The 24,693-nt window shown below is 43.2% G+C and overlaps 1 protein-coding gene across 2 annotated transcripts in view; it reads left to right on the forward strand.

The window, feature by feature from the left end:
- FKBP15 (FKBP prolyl isomerase family member 15) overlaps window positions 1-11,955 on the forward strand; it is a 105,709-nt gene extending 93,754 nt beyond the window's left edge. For both annotated transcript variants that reach the window (XM_040324327.1, XM_040324328.1), the window contains 3 exons: window positions 2,728-3,416; window positions 7,037-7,124; window positions 11,222-11,955. In XM_040324327.1, the coding sequence (XP_040180261.1) occupies window positions 2,728-3,416; window positions 7,037-7,124; window positions 11,222-11,302 (858 nt within the window). In that variant the 3' untranslated portion in view covers window positions 11,303-11,955. The remainder of the gene's footprint in view (window positions 1-2,727; window positions 3,417-7,036; window positions 7,125-11,221) is intronic.
- The last annotated feature ends 12,738 nt before the right edge of the window (window positions 11,956-24,693 follow it).

Raw genomic sequence — 24,693 nt, forward strand, 5'->3', positions numbered from 1 at the left:
AGCAATTCATTCAAAGGACAGAGAGCCTTCCTGCTGGGGGCAAGTAAAAAAATATACTTTATCCCCTGCACAGCCCATATACCCCACATGTCCTTCAAGGCCTGCAGCAGGGAAGACAGTGGCAGGGGAGAAGCGGCCTGCACCCAAGGGTGACAAGAGGGCACCAGAAAATATTTTTAATACCCCCCCTCGCCATACGCATCTGGCTGTCTCCCCTGTGCTTGCTGTTCATTCCCAAATCCTGATATGGTATACATGAATAGTCATGTATCTTTACTATGTCTGTCTCGGTGAATGAACAGGAAGCGCTGTAAACGGAGCATGCCCTGTTCATAGTGTGAGTGTCCTAAAATCTCTTCCTGCATTTTAAAAGTGAAAAATCAAAGTAATATAATATTTTATTTTTTTAAAGGAATAAATCCATATTCACATCAATGTGATGCAGGAATAAGCATTGCCCTTGCGGCAGCACACAAAAACAGGTAGTGTTCTAAGTGGTGCACTGGGTGTCATTCATTGTTAATGGCACCCCAACGCACATTACGAACACGCATGTTGGAGGGCACCACAACACATGGTAACTTGTCACTATGCATTGTGCTTTTTTTTTTTATTATTATTATTATTATTCAGAGGATTGCAATAGATAACAAACAAAACACTGACTTTATCTCTATGCAATTGTCGAGTATACGTTACAAGTCATGGTTCAGAAAGTATCCACAGAGGTATACAGCATCACCTATATAGACCGCATTGATTAGTAAGACTGATCAACAGTCTATACAAACCAAATGACTGGTTAATTGGGTATCAAAGGGCCTCTGGCATTCAGATAATGGTCATAGGGTAGAAATGAATGCTCATAAAACCTCAAAGTACAGTATACAAAAATGTGTAGAAGTCAAATATACCTATGCTTGCCCGAATCTGCGTGCATCCAAAGGAGTTTTTTATGTATTAAAGAGAGCAGGACAAAAAGGAGAAAAGGTGAGAGCGAAAGAGGGGAGAAAAAAAACATCACTGGGGAAATCGGGATTGGTGACCCAATAGGAAGCTGAAACAAAGGAACTGTGTGAGCCGCACGCATTGTAGGTATTCATCAGAAATTGGATTGGATTCCAGTAGAATCGCCTGGTCTTATGTTCTTTGGTTTTATCTCAAAGGGCCGCTGTCGGGTCCTCCCAGTTTTTCCATATCATTTGATATCATTCACTTTTGCAAGCCATTGTGCAACCGTTGGGGCAGATTGTTTTTCCACATACTAGGGATACAAGCTTGTGCTGCGTTTAATAGGTGCTTCAGCAGATATTTGTAATATAATCAGAAAAACTCAGTCCACCCTTTTAGTTTGGGCCGAAGCAACCGATTTCTGCCAATGTGGGGGCGTTTGCTGTTCCAAATAAACTTGAAGAAAACTGAACACACAGAATGAAAGAGAGCCTGAGTTATGTTGACCAGTAAAGCCTGCAGGAAGTACAATAACCTGGGCATAGCATTCATTTTCAATGCATTGCAACAGCCAAAAAATGGGAATCCCCATTTTTCTGCTTTTTTAAAAATAAAAAAAATGTATATGCACCCTTCTTTGTGTGTTTTTACGAATAAGCTTCCCTAATGCATTGCATGTTGTTGCACATGGAAATACGAATCAGTGCACACACATGCAGCGGTGTGGTGTTACAGCACATCACAGTGCTACCCCCCCCCCCTTTTTAACTTTACATTAATTTAAGGCTATGAGCAGAAGCACGTTGCTGCACACAAAATGTGTTGTGTTCACTCGCAAAATTAAAAACTTTAAATAATTGTGGGAATAGTGACTCTGAGTATTAATACATTTCCATTGGGAGTGTATGACTCGGTCTCGCCCCCCGGTGCCCGCGTCCATTAGATTTGATTGACAGCAGAGTGAGCCAATGGCTGCACTGCTATCAATTTATCCAATAAAGAGCCGAGAAGCCCGGTGAGCAGGTTCTGTTTAAGATTAGCTGTTTTATTCATAGGATAGTCCATGGAGGTGGACCAGAGTACCTCCGGAAAAAATTCACACGATATGCTCCTAGTGGAGCACTACGTTCAGCGGGACACACAAATGTCGTTGTCCCTAGGGTGAAGAAACAGACGAGGAGGACGTGCTTTCTCGGTGCAGGGGGGGGGGGGTAAGGTATGGAATGATTTACCGTTTTTCCTAAAAAAAACGCCACCAATTTGCTAAGCTTCAGGAAGAGTTGGAAGACCTTGCTCTTCCATAAGTGTTATGGGGGCTTATAGGTCACTGCATCCTGGCCAGTAAGGGAGCTAGATTAAGAAGATCAGAATCTCCCTGCTCGTTTATAGTCATACGCATCGAGGCCCATGGGTAAGACTGCGTTTTTATAAGCATTTTTTAATAATGATAAAATAATAATGCCCCACGCAAAATGTGTTGTGATAACATTTATTTCTGGATAATTTTATCACAATGCACACCAACATAGTGCACATATCAAGTACAGGCCCTGGTGGCAAAAGGCTTAAAGAAACCGGATGAATCAATCGAGACATGAAATTTAAAGCACATGTGCAATTTTTTTATTTTATTTTTATTCATATGTTTAGGCTTTAATAATAAATTGTAACTGTTCTTATGACCATTTTTAAATACATAAGTGTAACAAAACATGGTTGTGATATGTGTGGCTGTTTTTTTATTTGTACTAATGTAGTCATTAAATTTTCTGTCAGGTAACAACACTACAGCTAATAAGTAAGCCACAGAATGAGGAGACAGTAGCAGCAAGCAGCAGTGGTGAGGAGGAGGAGGAGGAAGATGAAAGTGCAGAAACTGAAGTTGTAGATCAGCCTGCACTACAGAGGGAACAAGTACTAAATCAAGGTGAGGTGCATGCAGATGTCGAGGAAAACCAAACTTCCACTTCGGAGCAAGTCCCCGGTGTTCTAGAGGAGAATCACAAAGAGGTTAAGGAGCCAACAGAAATCGTACGCAATCAGGAAACGGGTTCTACATCCACAGAGCTACAGGAAGCAGGTGAAAATGTACCTGTCAAGGTCATCCAGGAAGATCTGGACACTCCATCAGCTCTTGTTCACATGATATCTAGTGATACGCCTGAATCAAGCATGGTGGAGGACATTGTAACATTGGCTGAAAAAGATGTTCTACAAGAGCAACCTCCCCCAAGCTCCAGTGCTCAATCCTCCACATTTCCCAATAAGAATATTATTGAGAATGAGGTGTCGCAGCAATCAAATGACATTACAGCTACAGAGGAGAAGCAAAGGGTTCCGCCACCTTTAAGAAATGATGATGATAGCAGCCCAGTCCCGCCTAAAGAGGAGACCCCTACTCTTGGATTAACTGGAATCCATGTAACTCCTAGTCCTGTTAAGCCAGAGGGGAGGACAGACCTCAGGTTAGATTACTATACCGCAAAATACAAAATTTCACATCAAAGATTTGGGAAACACCTCATGTATGCCCACTATTAACACTGTTGGGTGCCAATCCAAAAAGTTTCATGAAAACCAAAAAGGAGAAAAAGAAAATGTCCAACCTCTTGGGGACTGAGCTAAAACTCAGACTTACCCGTTTGCTTTTGTTCAGTGTCCCTCCTCTTAAGGGCAGAGTTTATACCGCATATGTCTGCACTGTTACCCAAAGAATGCTTTGAGAAAAAGCAAAATTGTGTTTGCTTCACTCGAGTGTTTAGGTAGATTTATTATTAAAGCCTTCACATGCTACCACTTTAGCGTTACCCAGGAGGTCTGTGCTAGAATTCTTTCCCTCACTCTGACGTTCGCAGCAAAACCAAACGTGTGGTGTGATCACATGTGACAGGTCCTCTTTATTGAGAGATCTGAGGTCTTTTAGACCCCAGATCTCTCCTCCGGCTTCCAAACATTTGTTCAATTGCCGAGATCGGTTTGATCAAATGCTGTACATGCCAATAACGGTCATACTTCCCCTTCTTGATGTCACAGAAGGGGGGCGGTAACTTCTGTGCCTTTCACCTTCCTAGGGAATACGCCCTGAAGAGGTTAAATCATTACTGGGCTCCACGATTGGATGGAAGAGCCGGGTAAAGGGATGGGACCCCTTTCCACTGCCTGTAGAAGTGATCACGTGACTGTATAGCCATTCTAATCTCTTCTACATTACAGAGCATTGTGCGCTGAAAAATTTGGTACTGGGATGATGCCTGTAGCTGCACGCATCATCCCATTATAACAATTTCAACTCAAGGACATCCTATGATGTCCTACGGACAGGAAGTGTTTAACAAGTAAGAATCCTGACTGCTTTGCTTTAGCAGCCTAAAGTCTATTCAGATTTTTATGCAACCAATAGGCAATTTATTAATCTTAGAGGGGTTTCAGCAGTTTGTTTCTTTTTTTTAACCAGTTGCCTACCGAGCACTTTCACCCTCTTCCTGCCCAGGCCAATTTTCATCTTTCAATGCTGTCGTACTTTGAATGACCATTGCGCGTTCATGCAACACTATTACCAATATGACATTTTTATCATTTTTTTGAGACAGGTAGAGTTGTCTTTTGGTGGTATTTAACCACTTGCTGACCAGTGCACGACGATGTAGGTCGGCACAATGGCTCGGCTGGGTATATGGGCGTGAGTGTGACCGCGATGTCCGCCGGGAGTCCCGCGATCGTCTCACAGAGAGGAAGAATGGGAAATGCTGATTTTTATCAAGCATTTCCTTGTTCTGCCTAGGGACAGGACACTGATCACAGCTCCCTGTTCAGTGTCGTGTCACACGTAGCCCATCCCCCCTACAGATGGAACACATCCCTAGGACACAATTAACCCCTTCAGCGCCCCCTACTGGTTAACACCTTTACTGCCAGTGTCATTTACACAGTAATCCAATGCATTTTTTAGCACTGATCGCTGTATAAATGACAATGGTCCCAAAATGGCGTCAAAAGTGTCTGATGTGTCCGCCATAATGTCGCAGTCATGATAAAAATCGCTGATTGCTGCCATTGCTAGTAAAAAAAAAAAACGAATAAAAATGCCATAAAACGATCCCCTATTTTATAGACGCTATAACTTTTGCGCAAAACAATCAATATACGCTTATTGTGATTTTTATTTTTACCAAAAATATGTAGAAGAATACATATCGGCCTAAACTGAGGAAAAAATTATTATTTTTTATATATTTTTGGGGGATATTTATTATAGTAAAAAATATTGCTTTTTTTAAATTGTCACCCTTTTTTTTTTTGTTGTTTATAGCGCAAAAAATAAAAGGCAGAGGTGATCAAATACCACCAAAAGAAAGCTCTATATGTGGGGGGAAAAAAGAACGTAAATTTTGTTTTGGAAACCACGTCGCACGACCGCGCAATTGTCGGTTAAAGCGACGCAGTGCCGAATCGCAAAAAGTCTTTTGGTCTTTGGGCAGCTAAATGGTTCCGGGGCTGAAGTGGTTAATCAACACTGGGTTTTTATTTTCCACCCAAAAAAAAAAACATTACAAGTCAACAGCTACAAATACAGCAGCTGCTGACTTTTAAAATAAGAACACTTACCTGTCCAGGGCGCCCGCGATGTCCTCACCCGAAGCCTAACTGTCTCTCAGCTCCCGGGTTGAGGCGCCGGTGCGCCCCATTACAGATTGCATTGGAAGTGACGTTCCGTCGCCGCCATCTTGCTACACCCCACACTCCTGCACAGTAATAATAGAGTGTAAAGGGGGAAAGTGGACATCTTATTACACCCATCGGATTTTAGATTTCAGTTATTTTCAACACAAAGCGAAGCTTAAAGCGGTCCTCCACCCTAAAGTGGAGTCCCGCTGATCGGAACCCTCCCCCCCTCCGGTGTCACTTTTGACACCTTTCAGGGGGGAGGGGGGTGCAGACACCTGTCTAAAGACAGGTATTTGCACCCACTTCCGGCCACACGATACGGGCGAAAGACGGGCATTCCGTCACATCCCGTCTGTCGCCCGTTGTGTGCTGGGAACACTCGGCTCCCAGCACACAGCGTGTGAGCCAATCGGCGGGCGCAGCGCGACTCGCGCATGCGCCGTAGGGAACCGGGCAGTGAAGCCGCAGCGCTTCACTTCCTGGTTCCCTCAGCGTGGATGGCGGGGGGAGCAGCAGAGTGACGAGCGATCGCTCGTGCTCTGCTGCGATCGGCGCTGGACTCCAGGACAGGTAAGTGTCCTATTATTAAAAGTCAGCAGCTGCAGTATTTGTAGCTGCTGGCTTTTAATATTTTGTTCCCATGGCACATCCGCTTTAAATGCTTAATTACAGTATTTGGAAATCCGAAGGACTGTTTACATGTTTAAATGTGAAAATCAGAGGTGTTCTGTCACATTAGCAACCATGGAAGGTCAGCAGGTTTGCTGCTGCTTTTAGAAATTTAACATCTAAACAGTCTGTCGGATTTCCAAATACTGTAATTAGGGATATAAGGCTCCGTTTTGTGTTGAAAATAACTGAAATCTACAACTCCGGTGGGTGTAACAAGATGTACGCTTGCCCCTTCTCACTCTATCATTACTGAGCAGGAGTGTGGGGTGTAGCAAGATGGCGGTGACGGAACGTCACTTCCGGAGCCATTTGTGATGGGGAGCCAAATGTGATGAGACACCGGCATCTTCAGTAAGGGAATTGGCAAATGAAGCTTTATGGCTTCACAGCCTGGTTCCCTACTGCGCATGCGTGAGTCACGCTGTGCGTCCTCACTGGTCCCTGCTGTCTTCTGGGACCTGTGTGTCTCCCAGTAGACAGCGGGGCGGGGGGGGGGGGGAAGAGGGGCTGGATAAGTGGAAGTTCAATTTTTGGGTGGAACTCCGCTTTAATAAGACCGAAAATTTAATTACATTTAAAAAAAACATGCTTTTTTATTTTTTTCATTTTGTTGTAATATTGTACAATTACCGTAAATGTATTTTCCTCTTCACTGATGTGCGCTGATGAGGAGGTACTGATGGGGCTGCGCTGATAATCGGGGCCCTAATATTAGTAATTAGGCGCTAAATTTCCTGTTTCTTTTCAGTCTAGAAGAGTCTGATGATGAAGATTTGTTTAAAGAATCCCCTCCAAAACAGAAGACAAAGCAAGAAGAGGACGAGGAGGAGGAACTGGTAAGCTTCAAATCGCTTTGCAGTACCCATCTTATCCTGTGGGGGGAAATAATGTAACTATCTCTTTACATTCACTTCAGCCAGAGCCAGTACATTGAGCTGCGCTTACAGTGCCTTGCGAAAGTATCCGGCCCCCTTGAACTTTGCGACCTTTTGCCACATTTCAGGATTCAAACATAAAGATATAAAACTGTAATTTTTTTTGAAGAATCAACAACAAGTGGAACACAATCATGAAGTGGAACGAAATTTATTGGATATTTCAAACTTTTTTAACAAATAAAAAACTGAAAAATTGGGCGTGCAAAATTATTCAGCCCCCTTTAAGTTAATACTTTGTAGCGCCACCTTTTGCTGCGATTACAGCTGTAAGTCGCTTGGGGTATGTCAGTTTTGCACATCGAGAGACTGACATTTTTGCCCATTCCTCCTTGCAAAACCGCTCGAGCTCAGTGAGGTTGGATGGAGAGCGTTTGTGAACAGCAGTTTTCAGTTCTTTCCACAGATTCTCGATTGGATTCAGGTCTGGACTTTGACTTGGCCATCCTAACACCTGGATATGTTTATTTGTGAAGCATTCCATTGTAGATTTTGCTTTATGTTTTGGATCATTGTCTTGTTGGAAGACAAATCTCCGTCCCAGTCTCAGGTCTTTTGCAGACTCCATCAGGTTTTCTTCCAGAATGGTCCTGTATTGGCTCCATCCATCTTCCCATCAATTTTAACCATCTTCCCTGTCCCTGCTGAAGAAAAACAGGCCCAAACCATGATGCTGCCACCACCATGTTTGACAGTGGGGATGGTGTGTTCAGGGTGATGAGCTGTGTTGCTTTTACGCCAAACATAACGTTTTGCATTGTTGCCAAAAAGTTCGATTTTGGTTTCATCTGACCAGAGCACCTTCTTCCACATGTTTGGTGTGTCTCCCAGGTGGCTTGTGACAAACTTTAAACGACACTTTTTATGGATATCTTTAAGAAATGGCTTTCTTCTTGCCACTCTTCCATAAAGGATTTGTGCAGTATACAGGGACTGATTGTTGTCCTATGGACAGAGTCTCCCACCTCAGCTGTAGATCTCTGCAGTTCATCCAGAGTGATCATGGGCCTCTTGGCTGCATCTCTGATCAGTCTTCTCCTTGTATGAGCTGAAAGTTTAGAGGGACGGCCAGGTCTTCGTAGATTTACAGTGGTCTGATACTCCTTTCATTTCAATATTATCGCTTGCACAGTGCTCATTGGGATGTTTAAAGCTTGGGAAATCTTTTTGTATCCAAATCCAGCTTTAAACTTCTCCACAACAGTATCTCGGACCTGCCTGGTGTGTTCCTTGTTCTTCATGATGCTCTCTGCGCTTTAAACGGACCTCTGAGACTATCACAGTGCAGGTGCATTTATACGGAGACTTGATTACACACAGGTGGATTCTATTTATCATCATTAGTCATTTAGGTCAACATTGGATCATTCAGAGATCCTCACTGAACTTCTGGAGAGAGTTTGCTGCACTGAAAGTAAAGGGGCTGAATAATTTTGCACGCCCAATTTTTCAGTTTTTTATTTGTTAAAGTTTGAAATATCCAATAAATTTCGTTCCACTTCATGATTGTGTCCCACTTGTTGTTGATTCTCCAAATAAAATTACAGTTTTATATCTTTATGTTTGAAGCCTGAAATGTGGCAAAAGGTCGCAAAGTTCAAGGGGGTCGAATACTTTCGCAAGGCACTGTATCTGCCCGACTTCCCCAGCCCCATGAAAAGGCAGAGCTTACTTGTTCTTGTACAGTACTCCCACCTCTTTGCTTGCAGCGGCACCAGCTCTGCCCACACTCCTTTCCTACCAGCCTCTCGGGCCGGCCTCTGGATAACGTCATGCCACCCAGGACGTCAAAGGGCGGAGTGCGCTCAGCCTCTGCACACTAGTACAAAGGCTATGCAGCACAGTGTTCTCTGCAAGGCAATGTATGTAGCAGCAGCTGCCGCCGCGGGCTGGCTCACTGTCTTGGGCCTATAATTCAGCTGTCTGGCGAGACTGCAAGGCAATGTAGCGGTTGGCGGCTGGCCGGTAATTGTGTGTTGAATCTATAATCCAGGCCTGGGAAGAAGAGCCACTAACGAGCGCCTCCTTAATATGGTGCCCATGGCACTTTCCATATGTGCCATACCCTGGATACCCTACTGTCCAAGAGGCCCTGGGATTTTGATGTGAGTTTGTACAAAGTAGTGTGAGGGCAAAAACATTTGGTTAGCTTACTGGCTCAGGTCAGGCTGATCACAACAGACACGGCTATCTTTCAATAGGTACCCTAAGCAGGTGGTTGTTGTTGTTGTTGTTGTTATCAAGGATTTATGTAGTGCCAACAGTTTGCACAATATAAAGGGAAGACAATATAGTTACAATACAGGTGGGTTAAGGGGGCCTTGCTCATAAAAGCTTACAATCTAATGGGGTGGGGCAAGTGGTACAAAAGTTAATAACCGCGGTTACCAGAAAACAACATGCACTAAAGAATGAGTCCCAATTAATTTATTAGGTTATACTAAAAAAAATAAAAAAAACAGCCAACATGTTTCAGGGGTCAGAAAAAAAAACCCACCCCTTTTATCAGTGGTTGTAAACCTCAGACATGAAATTTGAACAAAGCATATCCCTCCATAGTAGAGATGTCCAACCTTTTGACCTTCCTGGGCCACATTGGAAGAAGAGGAATTGTCTTGGGCCAAACATAAAATACAATAATGATAGCTGATGAGCAAAAGAAGTCAGATCACAGGTTAATGATCATCAATACATATAATGTACCTAATCTGAGTAATAAAACTTCATTTATTTAGGAAAATGTGTATTTCTAAAAGTAAAAGAGGCATTAGAAGTATTTGATAAACTAACACATCAATATCTGGTTGGATGGAGTAGCAATTCTCAATGAATTCCCAAGGTGCTCATCAGATATTTTGGTTCTAGTTTTGCCCTTTGTGTGATTCATCCTGGAAAATAGTTGGTGCTGCCAAAAAACTGATGACCTGAATAAGGTGCAATTGTGAAGAGTGGGAGAGTTTTTTATTAGGAAGATTGAGGCCCAGATTCTCGTATCTGGGCGTAAAACTGTGCGGTATCTGGTTTACGTTATGCCGCCGCAAGTTTTACAGGCAAGTGCTTTATTCACAAAGAACTTGCCTGTAAAGTTGCGGCGGCGTAGCGTAAATCACCCGGCGCAAGCCCGCCTTATTCAAATTAGGCGGGTAGGGGGCGTATAGCATTTAAATTAAGCGCGTTCCTGCGCCAAACATAATGCGCATGCGCCGTCCCTAAAATTTTCCGACGTGCATTGCGCTAAATGACGTTGCAAGGACGTCATTGGTTTCTACGTGAACGTAAATGGCGTCCAGCCCCATTCATGGACGACTTGCGCAAACAACGTAAATTTTAAAATTTTGACACGGGAACGACGCCCATACTTAACATTGGTTGCCCCTCATATAGCAGGGGCAACTTTACGCGTCGCAAATCTAACGTAAACGTCGTAACTTCACTGCGTCGACCGCGCGTACGTTCGGGAATTTGCGTATTTTGCATACTCGACGGGGAAAACGACGGAGGCGACACCTAGCGGCAAAAAAAAAATTGCATTTAAGATCCGACAGCGCAAGAGCCTTACGCCTGTCGGATCTAATGGATATCTATGCGTAACTGATCGTGCCCCCCCCCCCCTTCAGAACACACCACTCAGCTCTTGCAGCCATTGGCTGTCAGTGCTGATCAGATGCCGATTGGTTGCTGCTTTTCCAGCATGCCCATTTGACAGAAGCCAGCTTTTGTCAGACAGGCTGATGTACATGCTGGACGAATGTCGGCTGGTTTCTGTTGAACTGGCCGATACCCAGCTAGTGTGTACCAGACTTTAGGGTTTACAACCACTTTAACATGTGAACCTTAATTGAACTCAATATAGAGATTTCCTGTTGCGTCCACCTAGGTGAGTTTAAATGTTTTTGGTTTTTTTTGTTTGTTTTTTTTAATACAAACTTCGCTTTTACATTTTGTATTTTTTTTTTAGATTCTTTGCTGATAATTTTGCATGTGGTTTGTTTTTCCAGAGTATGAAGGGTTGTCCGCCTCCAGCTCCTCTCTTTGGCGACGATGATGACGAAGAAGATGACTTGGATTGGTTAGGATAAGAATGACATGGGTGTCCATCTTGGAGACGACACTTCTAGACTGAACCTCAATACCTAAGCACAGAAGTTTGCGGCAAACCGTAGTATGGACAGAGTGGGTCCTAATGTGCCCTCTGCCCTCTGGAACCTGCAAAGCCATCTCCGTGTTGCTTTGACCGTGCTAGAGCCAAGAATGCAAAGCCAATTTCTGTCTTATGTACTCATTGTAGTGACCATCCTGGAAACTGGATTAAACTACTGGATATTTGCAAAGGCCAATGTGAAGACCCATGATGCTTTGCAGAAGGCTATTGCAGTGCCAAGCTACTGGAAAACCCTTGGCACGTTGCAGGAAGGACAAAGTGGCTCATAATGTTCTGCTAAAAAAGATGGCCAGACGGAACCGAAAATGCACTGCAGTGGTTAGGTGGGGACTCTTAATGCATTGCAGAAGCTTCTTCTAAAGTGCAATGTGTGGCTGGAAGCAGGCCTTGGCAGCAACGCAGCAGAGAAAATGGTTCCTCTTTTTGTGTCCGGTTTGGTGCCATCCAATCTCAGCATCAATCAATATTGGCAATTACTGTTTCTGATCATATCTGTATTACTATTATCTACTAATTCCTCTTTTTAATAGCCAGAAGCACATTATGCTGAATAAAAAAAACTTAACATGACTCTTCTTTCCATCTTGGATAAATGTCACTAGACTGTGTATGTAATCTCTGGTATTGTATGGGTTACAGTGTCTGCATCCAAAGCCTAAAGGCAAAACCTTTTTTTTTGTTTAGTTTGGATAGAGTGGAGAGGGATTAGAACATCTGTCGGGTTTGTATTGCTGTGTTCCCCTTAGGGCACGTGGCAAGGTCCACCAGGCCGAATGCTGCCTGCCAGATCATTTCATGTTTCCCTCACACCAAGGGGTTTTTTCTTTTTTCTTCCAAGTATTTCTGCCACCTCCGACTCTTGCCTTCTGCTCACTATTGTCACTTGTAAACACAGAAGTTTTCCGTGTTTATAAGGACAGCTTTCCTTGCAGTAAGTCTCACAGATGCCTGCCTGCACTCATGGCATGGACAAGGGAACTGCAAGTGCATTGTGGGATGGGGTGTATCAATTGGTAAGTTGCACTTTGATATCCATCAGTGCCTGGGTGTACAGATGATGAACAATCATCTCCCTGTGAGAGGCGGAGCCACCTACACTTCCAGAAGATGCTGAGCCAGGCAGGAAGATGGGGGGAGAGGGCAGAGGTCTTGGATGAGGAAGGGTGGAAGTGAAATGTGGGCAGCCTGTAAATGACAACTGAACCTGCAACCCCAAAACCCTGCACTCTATATGTAGCGCACTCCTTGACTGTGCACTCTGTGCACAGTGGCCCCCTGAACTTTGTAAATGGCACACACCTGATCTCTGCACTATGTGCATAGGGGGTTATTTACTAAAGGAAAATCCACTTTGCACTACAGGTGCACTTGGAAGTGCAGTCGCTGTAGATCTGAGGGGAATAGCTGCTGATTTTATCATCCAATTATGTGCAAGCTAAAATGCTGTTTTTTTTTTTTTTTTTTTTTTCTTTTCATGTCCCCCTAAGATTTACAGTGACTGCACTTGTGGTGCAAGGTGGATTTGCCTTTAGTAAATAACCCCCATAGTGCAGAGTTCAGGAGTGTGTTTCGTACATAATGCAGAGTTCAGGGGTGCGCTATGTACAGAGTTCAGGAGTGGGCGATCGGTATTGCCGCGGTTTTCAATGGGAAGGAGCGGTATACATGCCGCTCCAAACTGATTTTTTGGTCTCCCGCCAGTGCATCGCCTCAGTGTGAAGGCCCTCGGGCTTTCACATTGAGTCTGCAGTGAAGGAGTTTTTCAGGTGGGATAGCAGCGCTATTTTTAGCACTGTACCGCCTGAAAAACTCCTCAATGTGAAAGGGGTCTAAAGGATAAGTCCACCTAACACTAAAATCACTACATCTACAGCCATCCACGATCTAACACTAACAGATCTAGCCCTGTAAAGAAGAAATTGGTATACATACTTTTCTTTTTTTTAAGCCGGTCTGGTATCCAGCGGCGGAAGCTCTGCAGAGGACACAGCTGTGAAATTAATGGGAAGTGACCTCATCCATAGAGTTACTATGGGGCTTCTATTGTCAGACGTGTCCTCTGCACCCGTCACCCCATCTGAGAGCTCAGCGTGGGGTCGGATCGGCTTCCAAACAGGTATTTATACTCATGTCTTCTTGACGGTTCTAGATAGGTTAGATTGTGGATGTAGTGATTTTAGTGTTTGGGTGCACTTATCCTTTAAATAATCCAATATGATGTGCAGCCAATCATTTATCAAGTCAGAACAATGAAACCTGACTTTTTTTTTTTTTCTGTTCCTGACTTCATTGCGTTTTTAAATAGGGATAAATCATTTGTAAAGAAATATAGCAAGGTGTTATATCAGTAGACGGTGCACAGTGTAATATCACAATTTATGTAGTGACACAGCAATACAGGAAATAGTACCAGATTATTTATTTAGCCCAACAGGCTACCATAGTGACATGACAGACCGTAAATAGCACATGGATCTAGAACGTCTGAAAGAAAAGCATAGGTGTTGCCTATAGCAACCATGTACTTTTAATTATTTAGACTGCGTATGAAAAAGCCAAGCTCAGCACACACCTATTAAGACTAGAACTCTGCTAAAGATTACAACTAAATATACATATAGCTCAGTTCACAAAGCTAACACCAGGATAACAAGACTTATGTTTAAAATAGCGACCATTATTTTCAGATTAGTCCAGTGAGGCATATGGCTAAATCAAAGAGTTTTATCCTTGTGTTTAAAGCTCTGTAAATTGAGCCTACGCTATAAGGTCACATCCACTTTTTTTTTTTATTGAGATATATAATCTCAATCTGTCACAATAAAATACCGTTTGAACTAGCATTAAAGTGAGATGGGAGAAGACGGTGATAGTGTACAGAGTAGTGTATATCAATGTAAATGCACTTATGTGTTAACACATCAAAAATATCATGGCCATTCATAGACCTTGTTTTATTTATCCTGGTGTGAAAGCAAGCTTTGCCGCCATTATTGTCAGGAAGGTGCTTCCATAGTACAGCCAACATACCACCATACACACCAGCTCTAAATGGAATGTGCAGCTTATACAACCTATTCAAAGAATCAAGAACTGAATTTGGACGAATAGCACCACTTTGGCTGGTGGAATATGCTTGTGTTACCTGATGTGGCATGGTTAGAACAGTCTTTAGTTCAGAGAAGTTTGAAAATCTTTCAGTTTTATCATTTGTATTTGGTTGACAAGATGGCACAACTTCCTTCTTGATGTCTTGTTTGTGGAGACTTTCTCCTTATTTGAAAAAAATGAGAATGAAGAAGATACAACCAAGACCTATGATCAGTCCCAAAGCTAAGCAAAGTCTCAAGCTGTGTGCAGAGAAAGAATTTGATGCTGGAGAAGGATGGGCTTCGGACAATGCTACTCGACGGCTGATCCCTAGGAGATAAGTGCTCCGAATGTCATGCATGTACCTTCCTCCCCATATCTGGCCCTGGTCAGGGACCAGGACGTCACTGACTGTAAAGATTGACAGTCGAGGTGATGAAGTATGGCCTTCAGAAAAAGACACTCTTGGGCTGGAAAACTCTGAATTTTGAGATAAGGCATCATCAGAGATGGTACTGAACATGGTAGCCACAGGGGACCTGTGTAAGGTCTCCTCATCCGTCTTTAAGCCCTGGACCCCTTCCTCAGGTATCATGGTGACACTGCGGCAGAATGGGCACACTACGAAGGTCATCAGCAAGCTGTGGCAAACCAGCTTTATTAGACAGTGCAGACACAGCGTGTGGCCACATTGCAAAGTTTTGGGTGCTCGCGACTGTAAAGTGGTCTTGTAAGCTTCGTAACAGATAGGACATTCTCCCGGGCTGACTCCAATCTCGGCTTCTACAGATGGCAAGTCCATGATGCCCAGGGATTCCTCAGAATTCTTGTTGACCAGAATATAGATGCCAGTACATTTAATGTACGTCCCAATCGTTGCTTGTACTTGTTGCCCCTTGTACATTCACTACCATCACTTGTAAGATTTTCTTATGGGGGGGAACTACAGTATTGAGTGTATTGGCTTTAGTTAGCTGGCTGCCCCAAAACCTTTTAGTCACTTTTTCATATCTCGTAGCAAAGTGCAGAAATTATTTTAGGTTTGGTTTTATATCTTATGTAATAGGAAATATGTAAATGATGACATGGAGAATAACTTTGTCCCAAACCAAATAGGACGGCAAAAGTTCTTAAATTAGAGTCTCTAAAAAATATCAGGCTGCAAGCCACCCTCTGGCCATTGTGCACATCCACTTGTTTTCAGCACTTTTCCTAGAAATGTGCAGGAAATTAATTATTACAGTCTGTGGAATCTGCAGGCTGATACAAAGCATTAACAAAACTTTTTTCCAGGCCAAATGATCAATGTCCAGAACTTCATGCAATAAATTCGTAGAAGGGTACAAATTCTCAAATGTTGGATCTTTTTCTCTTTTGTCTGCAGCTTCTTCTTGGTGTGTTGCCGCTTTGAGTAGTTCTTTCTTTAGAAGAGCCAACTGCTATGGAGTAAAACAGAAAACCTGCAATACCTTCAGCACTTCTGACCATCAGGCGGCAAAGGGTTCAGCTGAAAGGAAGCTTGACAGCGTTGCAGGGATCCTTATGTGCTGGGTATTGTGGACTTCGAGTCCATGGTTAGAACATGGTCAGTGGATTTATCACTAACTAACATGTTTATGCTTTAGGGCAAAGGAAATGTATAAGCGAGAGGTGCCTGATGTCGGACTTTGTTCAAACTCCTATCGCCTGATGTTGTCCTGGAGTTAGTTGGGAGCACAAGTTCAAGCCTGTTAGGTTAATACAGTTTATACTCTACGGAGCAGAGAAATCCTTTGTCCTAAAGTGGTTTTCCATCGTCAGATGCGTTTAAAGTGCAACTCCTCCTCTGGTGTGTAAGTGTCCATTTCTAACCGTTTTTCTTTCCAGCTTTATATACATTTAAAAGGGGGTGTGTGTCACTTCTGAGGATCAGAGATGGCTGTGCTGAGCTAGTTTAGAATGAAATTGGTGCATACCCCACCTAAGCACCTATCCTTTCTGAAAGTAGGCAGAGCCTAGGAAATGTGGGGCTCTCCCCTGTACAGGCTAGGTACTGAGAATTGGGGATCCAGCTGTGGAAGTAACAATGGCGTTACGTCTTATATACTGTGGCAATTTGTGTGCGGTCTTATTCCAGGAGACTCGAGAATACACACCTGAGAAGAAGATACTTTTGTAACTATGCATTGTACAACACACCGTGTTGCCATTTTGTTTATTGCTGTGTACATCTTTCTGCATTTTGTTTATTTGATTTTACTTTTTACCATTTTATTTTAAGTTTCTTTTTCTAGAAACCCACAAAGGCAGTCCCCAAACCATGTGGCCATTGGTACTGCTTGACCTTTACTAAAGAAGTACAAAAAGTGGGACTTTGGGGGTTATTTACAAAAAGCAAATCCACTTTGCACTACAAGTGCAAACTGCATATGAAATTGCACTGAAAGTGTAGATCAGAGGGGGATATGCAAGGAAAACAAAAAAAAACAGCATTTTAGCTTGCACAGGATTGGATGATAAAATCAGCAGAGCTTCCACCCATTTCAGATTTACAGCAACTGCACTTTGCCTTAGTAAATAACCGCCACTGTGTCTGAAACATTTCTGACAGCATTAGCACACACAAAATAACAGTATTTTCCTTAAGCCCCTTTCCTGCATGGCTGTCGGGTTGGATCAGCAGAGAATCAATGAACAGAACACCCCAGTTTAATTGGAGCAAAATAAGATGGATGCTACACCTTTTTTTTTTTTTAATATCACATATGTGCCTGTTCATATTTTTCTTCTTCCTACATCCTTTACATACCAAGCTTTCCAGACCCATGTCAGATCTATGGGTGGCCAGATGAAAACAGACTTGGGTCTGTTTACATTAGACCACCTCAGATATGCCATGTTTTGGTTAAGAGAAAAAAATGGAAAAGGATGCAGACCTTTTTTAATTTTTTTTTGCACCTGGGTGCACATACTTCTTTTAGGCCCCTATTACATGGGTGGTACAATCAGGTCCACCTGATGTTTTTTCAGATGAACCTGATCGGAAGCTTAAAGTAAGCCTATGGGCAGCTGGATGTAAAAGGACACCCCCTTTTATTTAGAAAAGACTGGCTATAGACCAGGGATATGCAATTAGCGGACCTCCAGCTGTTACTGAACTACAAGTGGCATAATAAGACTGGTGGCAGCAGCTGTTCCCGCCAGGAGAAAGCAGTGATTATCATTAGCGGCTATAGCAGCCACTTGCAATAATCGGAAACGAATCCGGCAGGCTGATTGTGCCCAAGTTGATTGGTCATTCAGGCTGCCCATTAATGGTTCGAATCTCAGGTGGTTCCTGGTGAATGGGACAAGATTTGAACTGTGTATGGCCAGCCTAAGTTCACTTATCTGAACACTAGCAGTTGGACTTTGATTCCTCCTTAGAGACGATAACTGTAGCAATGAGTCCTGGGGCACACAAAGACTCCCGCCTAGTGTTCAACCGATTACCAGAACTCTGCACAATAACAATTCAAAGAACTTCAGTCATCCATGCAAAGGCACTTTATTTTATTACAAGAACAAGATGAAGTAGGGAGGGAATGTCCCCATGCAATGGATCAGTGATACAGCACACACAATATACAACTTTCAGGAAGATGCATTGAGTTTACAGCACAGTGTTGCACTCAAAACCTGTGGGTCACAGACACAATGCAAGATTTAAAAAATAAGTGCATTTAAAATAGACACATTAAAAGCAGTTTTGGCCAATAAGGTATTCCTCAACTCTTTTTGTTCTTGCTACAGCAGTGTAGTTATGGTAATTTATCCGAATACAATTTGCCCCCCCCTTGTTTATCATTACCACATATGTTTGCCAAACCTCTTACAGCAGACTCCTGTCAAGTTCTGTGGCTTCTGAATCTACCACCAAAATATGCCAATGGGGGTCCTTATCCTGGATGACAGTCTGAGATGTCACAATCATCATCTCCATAATAAACTAGAGAAGGGTAACACACCACTGTGAAGTTATTTTTGCCGCCTGTGTTCTACTGGGAAGATTTCCCTTCACTTTCAGTCCTGGAGTCTCAAAAGGAAATAAGTGGAAATTCATACTTTAGAGAGTTGTCCTAAGAGTGAGTATTCCCAATAAGGCTAGATTCAACATGTGCGGCTCTGCGAGACACATTTTGCATGGGCATGGCAGCCAAACTCATTTGAATAGGCTGCCATGCTTCCTAAAATGCAGGGAAGAGGTTCCATTATATGGATCGCAGCCCGCACGGGAACTGCGTGTTGTGCGGTTCCCAGTGCATGCAGTGTGCGATTAGGATTAATCCAGTGTGTTTTTTTGTGTGGCGACACGTAGCAGGAACCACCTGCACAGATGTGAATCTATCCTATAAGATTTTCCCTAACTTGCTCTAACAACTCAGAATGTGGGGATTTTTAATCACCTTCTCTTGCTGTGACAATGGACACAGGACAAATACAGAAGGTAAATCTCCTTAAAGTAGAGAAGGGTTAAAGCCTGAGTCAGGTGATGCTTCCTGTGTCCTGTTGAGATTTTAAATACTGTCTGTGCACCTGTTCCTGAGATTTCCCCACACTTCCTCTTTTGTCGGACATTACCTGGACAGGAAGTGAAGCTATAGATGAGCAAATGAGACAACAAAAACCTTTCTTACTTTACTAGTATGCGGTTTGTGTCTTTCTGGAGGTCTCCTCTTCCATTTGAGGAGAAATGGAGGCAAAATCTGCCAAGTGAGGACACAGAACCAGACAGAGGTGCTAACACTTCCCTACCCTATTCAAAGATAAAACTAGAAATCCCTTTGTATACACTTTAAAGGTAAATGTCATCACTTGAGGGCATACAAAGTGCCTATTATTACCTTTATTGGCCATAAGTCTAGAATGTTAAAAATCCACGATGTCATGGTCAAGCCCTGCCGCCTACCATTACTGTCCTGTGGCCTATAAAGGTATTGCCACTGGATAGCAGTTTGGGGGGCTTACCATGAATGCCAGCCCTAGTAAGAAAGTCAAAATAAAAAAATACGTTTTCTTATTTATTTTTTTTGTGTCTGTTTTTAAGCCTGGTTTCTGTTTGAATAATGCAGCATGTACAGAAAGCTTTGGCAAAACTTTAGACTAGATCTAAGCAGGCGTATTGAAGTCTTTAGGCCTTGTTTATGTGTAGTCAAGGGACAGTAAACACAGGTAGGCAATCTGTATTTTTTTAACCCCCCTCTCACCACCGAATTGTAATTTAACACAGCCAGTGTTGGCAGACATTGCTGCAGCACGGCAAAATTCATACATGTTGCCTTTGGCAGATGGAACCTCTGCCAAACGTGACCTATTCAAGTGAATGAGAATGTGCCACAACCATGTGTATTGCACAAGGATGCGACGCATTGCGCTTTCAATGGGTAAACCAGGCATTCAGGAGACAACACTGCCTTTGAGCAACCCACCATCTTTCCACCATGGACTGTTTTTTTTTTTTTTTTTGTAGAGAGGCAGCAAAATCTTATTTAAATAAGGGCTCATATAAAACTAGTTCCAGTTTTGGGGGGTTTAATACAGATCTTAATGGTATCACTTTATACAAGCAGGCATCAGACTTTTAACATGTTCCAAGTACTGCGGAAGTCTACTAGCAGCTTGTTTAAAGTAACAGATAGCACTCCCATTACGATTTGTGTTTAACACGCCCAAACTGGAGCTAAATAGTACATTAAAGTAATTATAAAGACAACGTTTTTTTTTTTTTAACCTTAGTGCATGCTCTGTGTTAAAGAAAAAAAAAACATTCAAAAGCTGTGCCTTCTCATAAACACTTTGAGTGCGAACTCAATCCAGCGCTGTGCCCACCTAAAGCGCCTCTTCTCCCATCTCGGTCTTTTCACAGGAGCTGCTGTTGTCAACCAAACTCCTGGGAGGACAGAGTGGGCTTAGCCACGCAGTGTGTGTCTATTAGGTAGATTCAGAAAGAGTTAGGCCGGCTTATCAGTAGATAAGCCGACCTAACTCAGAATCTACGCCGACTTAAGTGTATTCTCAAACAAAGATACGCTTAAACATATCTAAGATAGGACGGCTTGTGCTTGTCCTATCTTAGGTTGCAATATTGAGGCTGGCCGCTAGGTGGCGCTTCCATTGCGGTCGGCGTAGAATATGTAAATTAGTAGATACGCCGATTCACGAACGTACGCTCGGCCGCCGCAGTACATTTACGCCCTTTCCGTAACGCATTATCAGGCCTAAAGTTATTCCACTAAAGTATTGTCGCCGTTACCACTTCGAAATTCAAAATTTTTACGTCGTTTGCGTAAGTCGTCCGTGAATAGGGATTTACGTCGTTTACGTCCAGGTCGAAATCAATAGACCCGTGCGGCGTACTTAGCCGCAATGCACACTGGGAAGTGTAGGCCCCCGGCGCATGCGCAGTTGAAGAGAAACGTCAGTCACGTTGGGTCAAGCCTCATTACCATTAAACACGCCCCCTCAGACAAATTTGAATTAGGCGCCCTTACGCCCGCCCGCTTACGCCGCCGTAACTTAGCAGGCAAGTACTTTGAGAATCAAGTACTTGCCTCGCTAACTTACGGCGGCCTAGCCTAAACACGCTAAGCTGCTACGCCGCCGCAAGTTTACACCATTCTCTCTGAATCTACCTATATGGACGCAAACAGCCCAGCTCAGGATTGAGACCACATAAGTTCTTGGCTTGCTTGGAGAAGAGGAGCCAAGATCGCCTGTGGGGGGACCCCAGACGAGGAAATTTTGGGCCGTTCTGTGCAAAACCATTGCACAGATCAGGCAAGTATAACATGTTGTTTATTCTCCGATTTTTTTTTTTTTTTTTTTTTTTTTACAACCACTTTAAAGGCTGAAACCTTTGCAAATGCTTTACAAAAACTTGCTTTACACACCGCTTCTGTACAAGCTTAAGGCAGGATGGGTCTACATTAAGGCCGAAGTTAAACTGGGTGCTGCATCTGGGGGTGTTCATTTTTACAATTGTTGCAATATAACATCATTTTATCAAAGTCCAGTATTAAAGTGGTTGTAAACCGTGGATGTTGCAAAAAAAAAAAAAAAACATGCAAGGCAACGGCATAATGTTCTAATATGCAATGCATACTATCAAATTATGAAATACTTTGGAACAAAGCCCTCCAGCCCTGTAATGTCACCTCTGAGAGGGCAGACATGTTCCCCCCCCGTCTTTCTTCTGGGCTCACGTGCTCCAGCTAAGTGATTGGCCGGAGCCGCGATTACGTCCCACTCCAGCGCATGCACGCGGTAGCCCATGGCTCCCGTACAAAGCTCTGCCAATGTATGCCGGACCTTCAGAGCGTATGTGCCAGTGATGTCACTGGCTGCATGCAGGTTGAATATCTCCTAAACGGTACAGGTTTCGGAGATATTCATTTTACCTACAGGTGAGATTTTTTATAGGCTTACCCGAGGGTAAAAATGACCGGGGGGGGGGGCGGTGTATGGGGTTTACTACCACTTATAAGGCAACATTTTAGGTAGCACTTTTCAGCCCATATCAGTCCCTCAAACTGGAGAAGGTTACAGCCTCATGTAATTTACCAATAAATCTACTAGAACATTGTTGGATTGTAGAAGTCATCAGAGGGCTCCAATATAAAAATGGCGAGAACTTACAGACACAATAAAATCTGCTAATTGTCTACAAAATAGAAAAGAAGAGACTGTTAGATAACAAAATAGCCTCAGAACTGCATGGGCAGCCATGCCAGCATATGGTAGTGACTGTTTCTCTAAACAGCCTTTCCATATAACTTCGACTAAAACACGAAAAGTCATCTGGAAATTCTGAAGGTGTAATCTTGTTTACAAGCCCCTTACTGCCCCCCCACTGGTACAGTAATGGCTCTGGCAGGAAAAGGGTTACTGTGATTGCCAATGCTGACATCCCTCTGCAAAACCTTCTAGTCTCTGATTTATAACAACATTACGGACTGGTCTGATCTGCTCCAGGTCATTGATTCTTAGTACTGAAGAGAGAGGGTCACCATGACAGCCAGGTACTCAGCATTTTCAGAAGTTCAGCAGTGGCCGCCCCCCATAAATTTCTCATTATAGGTTTCCTGTAAGCTAAAGCTGTACTATTCTGAGACAAGCGTGCAGCTCCATGACTGGATAGGCACCATTACCAGGCCTGCGTTTGATTGGTCAGGCTTTGGGACAAAGGTCCACCCACAAGAAGAATTTCCACTTTTTTTTGGACAACTACTGTTGTATGATAGGCAAAGGTAATGTTTTTATTCCTGGTAGAGACCGCTCAACCGTGGCATCTGGAGGCTAACCGCAGGGCTACCATTGGAAATCATTGAAACGCCTCGAATTACAATTTTATTTTAATTATTTTTCCAATTTTTAAAAAAATTATTTTTTAAAACTTTTTTTTACAATTATAATTATTTTACATAATTTTTTACAGCTTGAAAAATATCAGAGGTCTAAACAGACACCTGACATCTCATCTTTTGGTAAAGAATTGAGAACACTTTCAGTTTCTTCAGTTATTTTCTCTGTAGCCTCAGCTGCACTGAACATGAATGAACAGGAGACAGGCTCGGAAGCATTGTATACACAGTTTGTTATGCTTAATTATCAATGGACACATGGGTGATCTGTACTGATCACTCACTGTGTCCAATTCACAAAAGGAAGAGGCCTGTAAATGACATATTTACTGGCCTGCCCCCCCCCCCCCCACTCTCCATCTGCAGGAGAGGAAAGCCAGCAGTGAGTGCTGGGGGGGGAGACGAACACAAGAGGATTTAGATATAGGCAGCACAGGAAGGGTGATCAGTGCGGGAGGACAATTACCGAACAATGCACGGAATGGGAGGACAATTACAGAACGATGCACTGTGTCTGTGTCTCTCCTTCCAGCAGCTGAAAGCAGGTGAGAGGGGGAGGGGGAGAAACCAGCTTTCAGCTGCTGGAGGGAGAGACACAGACACAATGCATCGTTCTGTAATTGTCCTCCCATTCCGTTGCACTAATCCCCCTTCCTGTGCTGCCCATATCTAAATCCTCTTGTGTCCCTTGTAGACACCATGAAAGGTTGATTTCCATCACAGCTACATGATTATGCACTTAGCAGAGGCCTCCTACAGAGCTTCTCTTGTTAACTTTCAACTTTTAGCATGTAACTGCTCCCATCATCTATTCCTGTACAAATAACCAGCCAGTCAATGATTTGCCTGGAGTCTGGGAAGAGAGACATAGCAATGCTAGAACTTCACTTTTCTGCCTTGTTCTAAAATGCTGAAATAGATCATAGGGGAAAAAACAGCTCAGGGGACCAGCTGGGGGCCAAATAAAGCAAACCTGCTGTTCCACTCCCCCCCGCTAGGTATCCATAGTGCTACAGGCAGGGCAACCTTCCACCATCCAGACGTAGATCTCGTAAGGTCAATCAACCCATAAATTCCTATAGATAGTCCACCATACAGTATGTAATGCAGTATTTGTTTCTGCCCCCCCCCCGGAGCGGGTACTCTATAGAAAAATCTTGGAAAAACCCAACCTCAGCCTAATACAGCTGTGCTGGCGGTGGGAAGAGACTTGGTCCTATCCCATTCTAAATAAAAAGAGAGTTTGCAAAAGGAGTGAAGTTTGGAAAATCTGTTAAAAGGTGTTCTCATAAAATGGTAAATCCTTTGCCTGTACCCCCTAGTCATCTCCAAGGCTGCCATTTTACAGAGCCAGGGAATACATTTCATTTTCAAACCAGCGCAGGAAAAAATGCCAAGTGGAATGGACTTGCTGCTGGTTCCGTGTCGTGTGGTGGGGGGGGGGGTGGGTGGCTTGTTCAGGAAGATTGGCTCAGTGGACGAAATGGCTGCTTTGGAAGCTCTAGTACATACACAGGCAGAGAGGCCTATGATGCCAGCCTGCAGCAACTGTGGGTCACTCTGCACCATCATACACTGAATAAATAAAACTACATATATGTACACCAACATAAAAATAACATTATAAAGCAAAATAACTCTCTCACATCCCACTAAATATTCCTGCTTTGGATCTCTATACAAACAAACGGAGATCTAGGTAAATGACTGCACTGGGTAACTTTGATATCAGATTTTTCACCTGAAAAGGAAAATAGCTTGCATTTGATTTTGAAAATGGAACATAGAACCCTCAGGAGGAATTTAGTTAAAGGTTCCATCCACACAAAATGAACATAAA

The sequence above is a fragment of the Rana temporaria genome, chromosome 9 (genome assembly GCF_905171775.1).
Source record: "Rana temporaria chromosome 9, aRanTem1.1, whole genome shotgun sequence".
In the NCBI taxonomy this organism is placed as follows: Eukaryota; Metazoa; Chordata; class Amphibia; order Anura; family Ranidae; genus Rana; species Rana temporaria.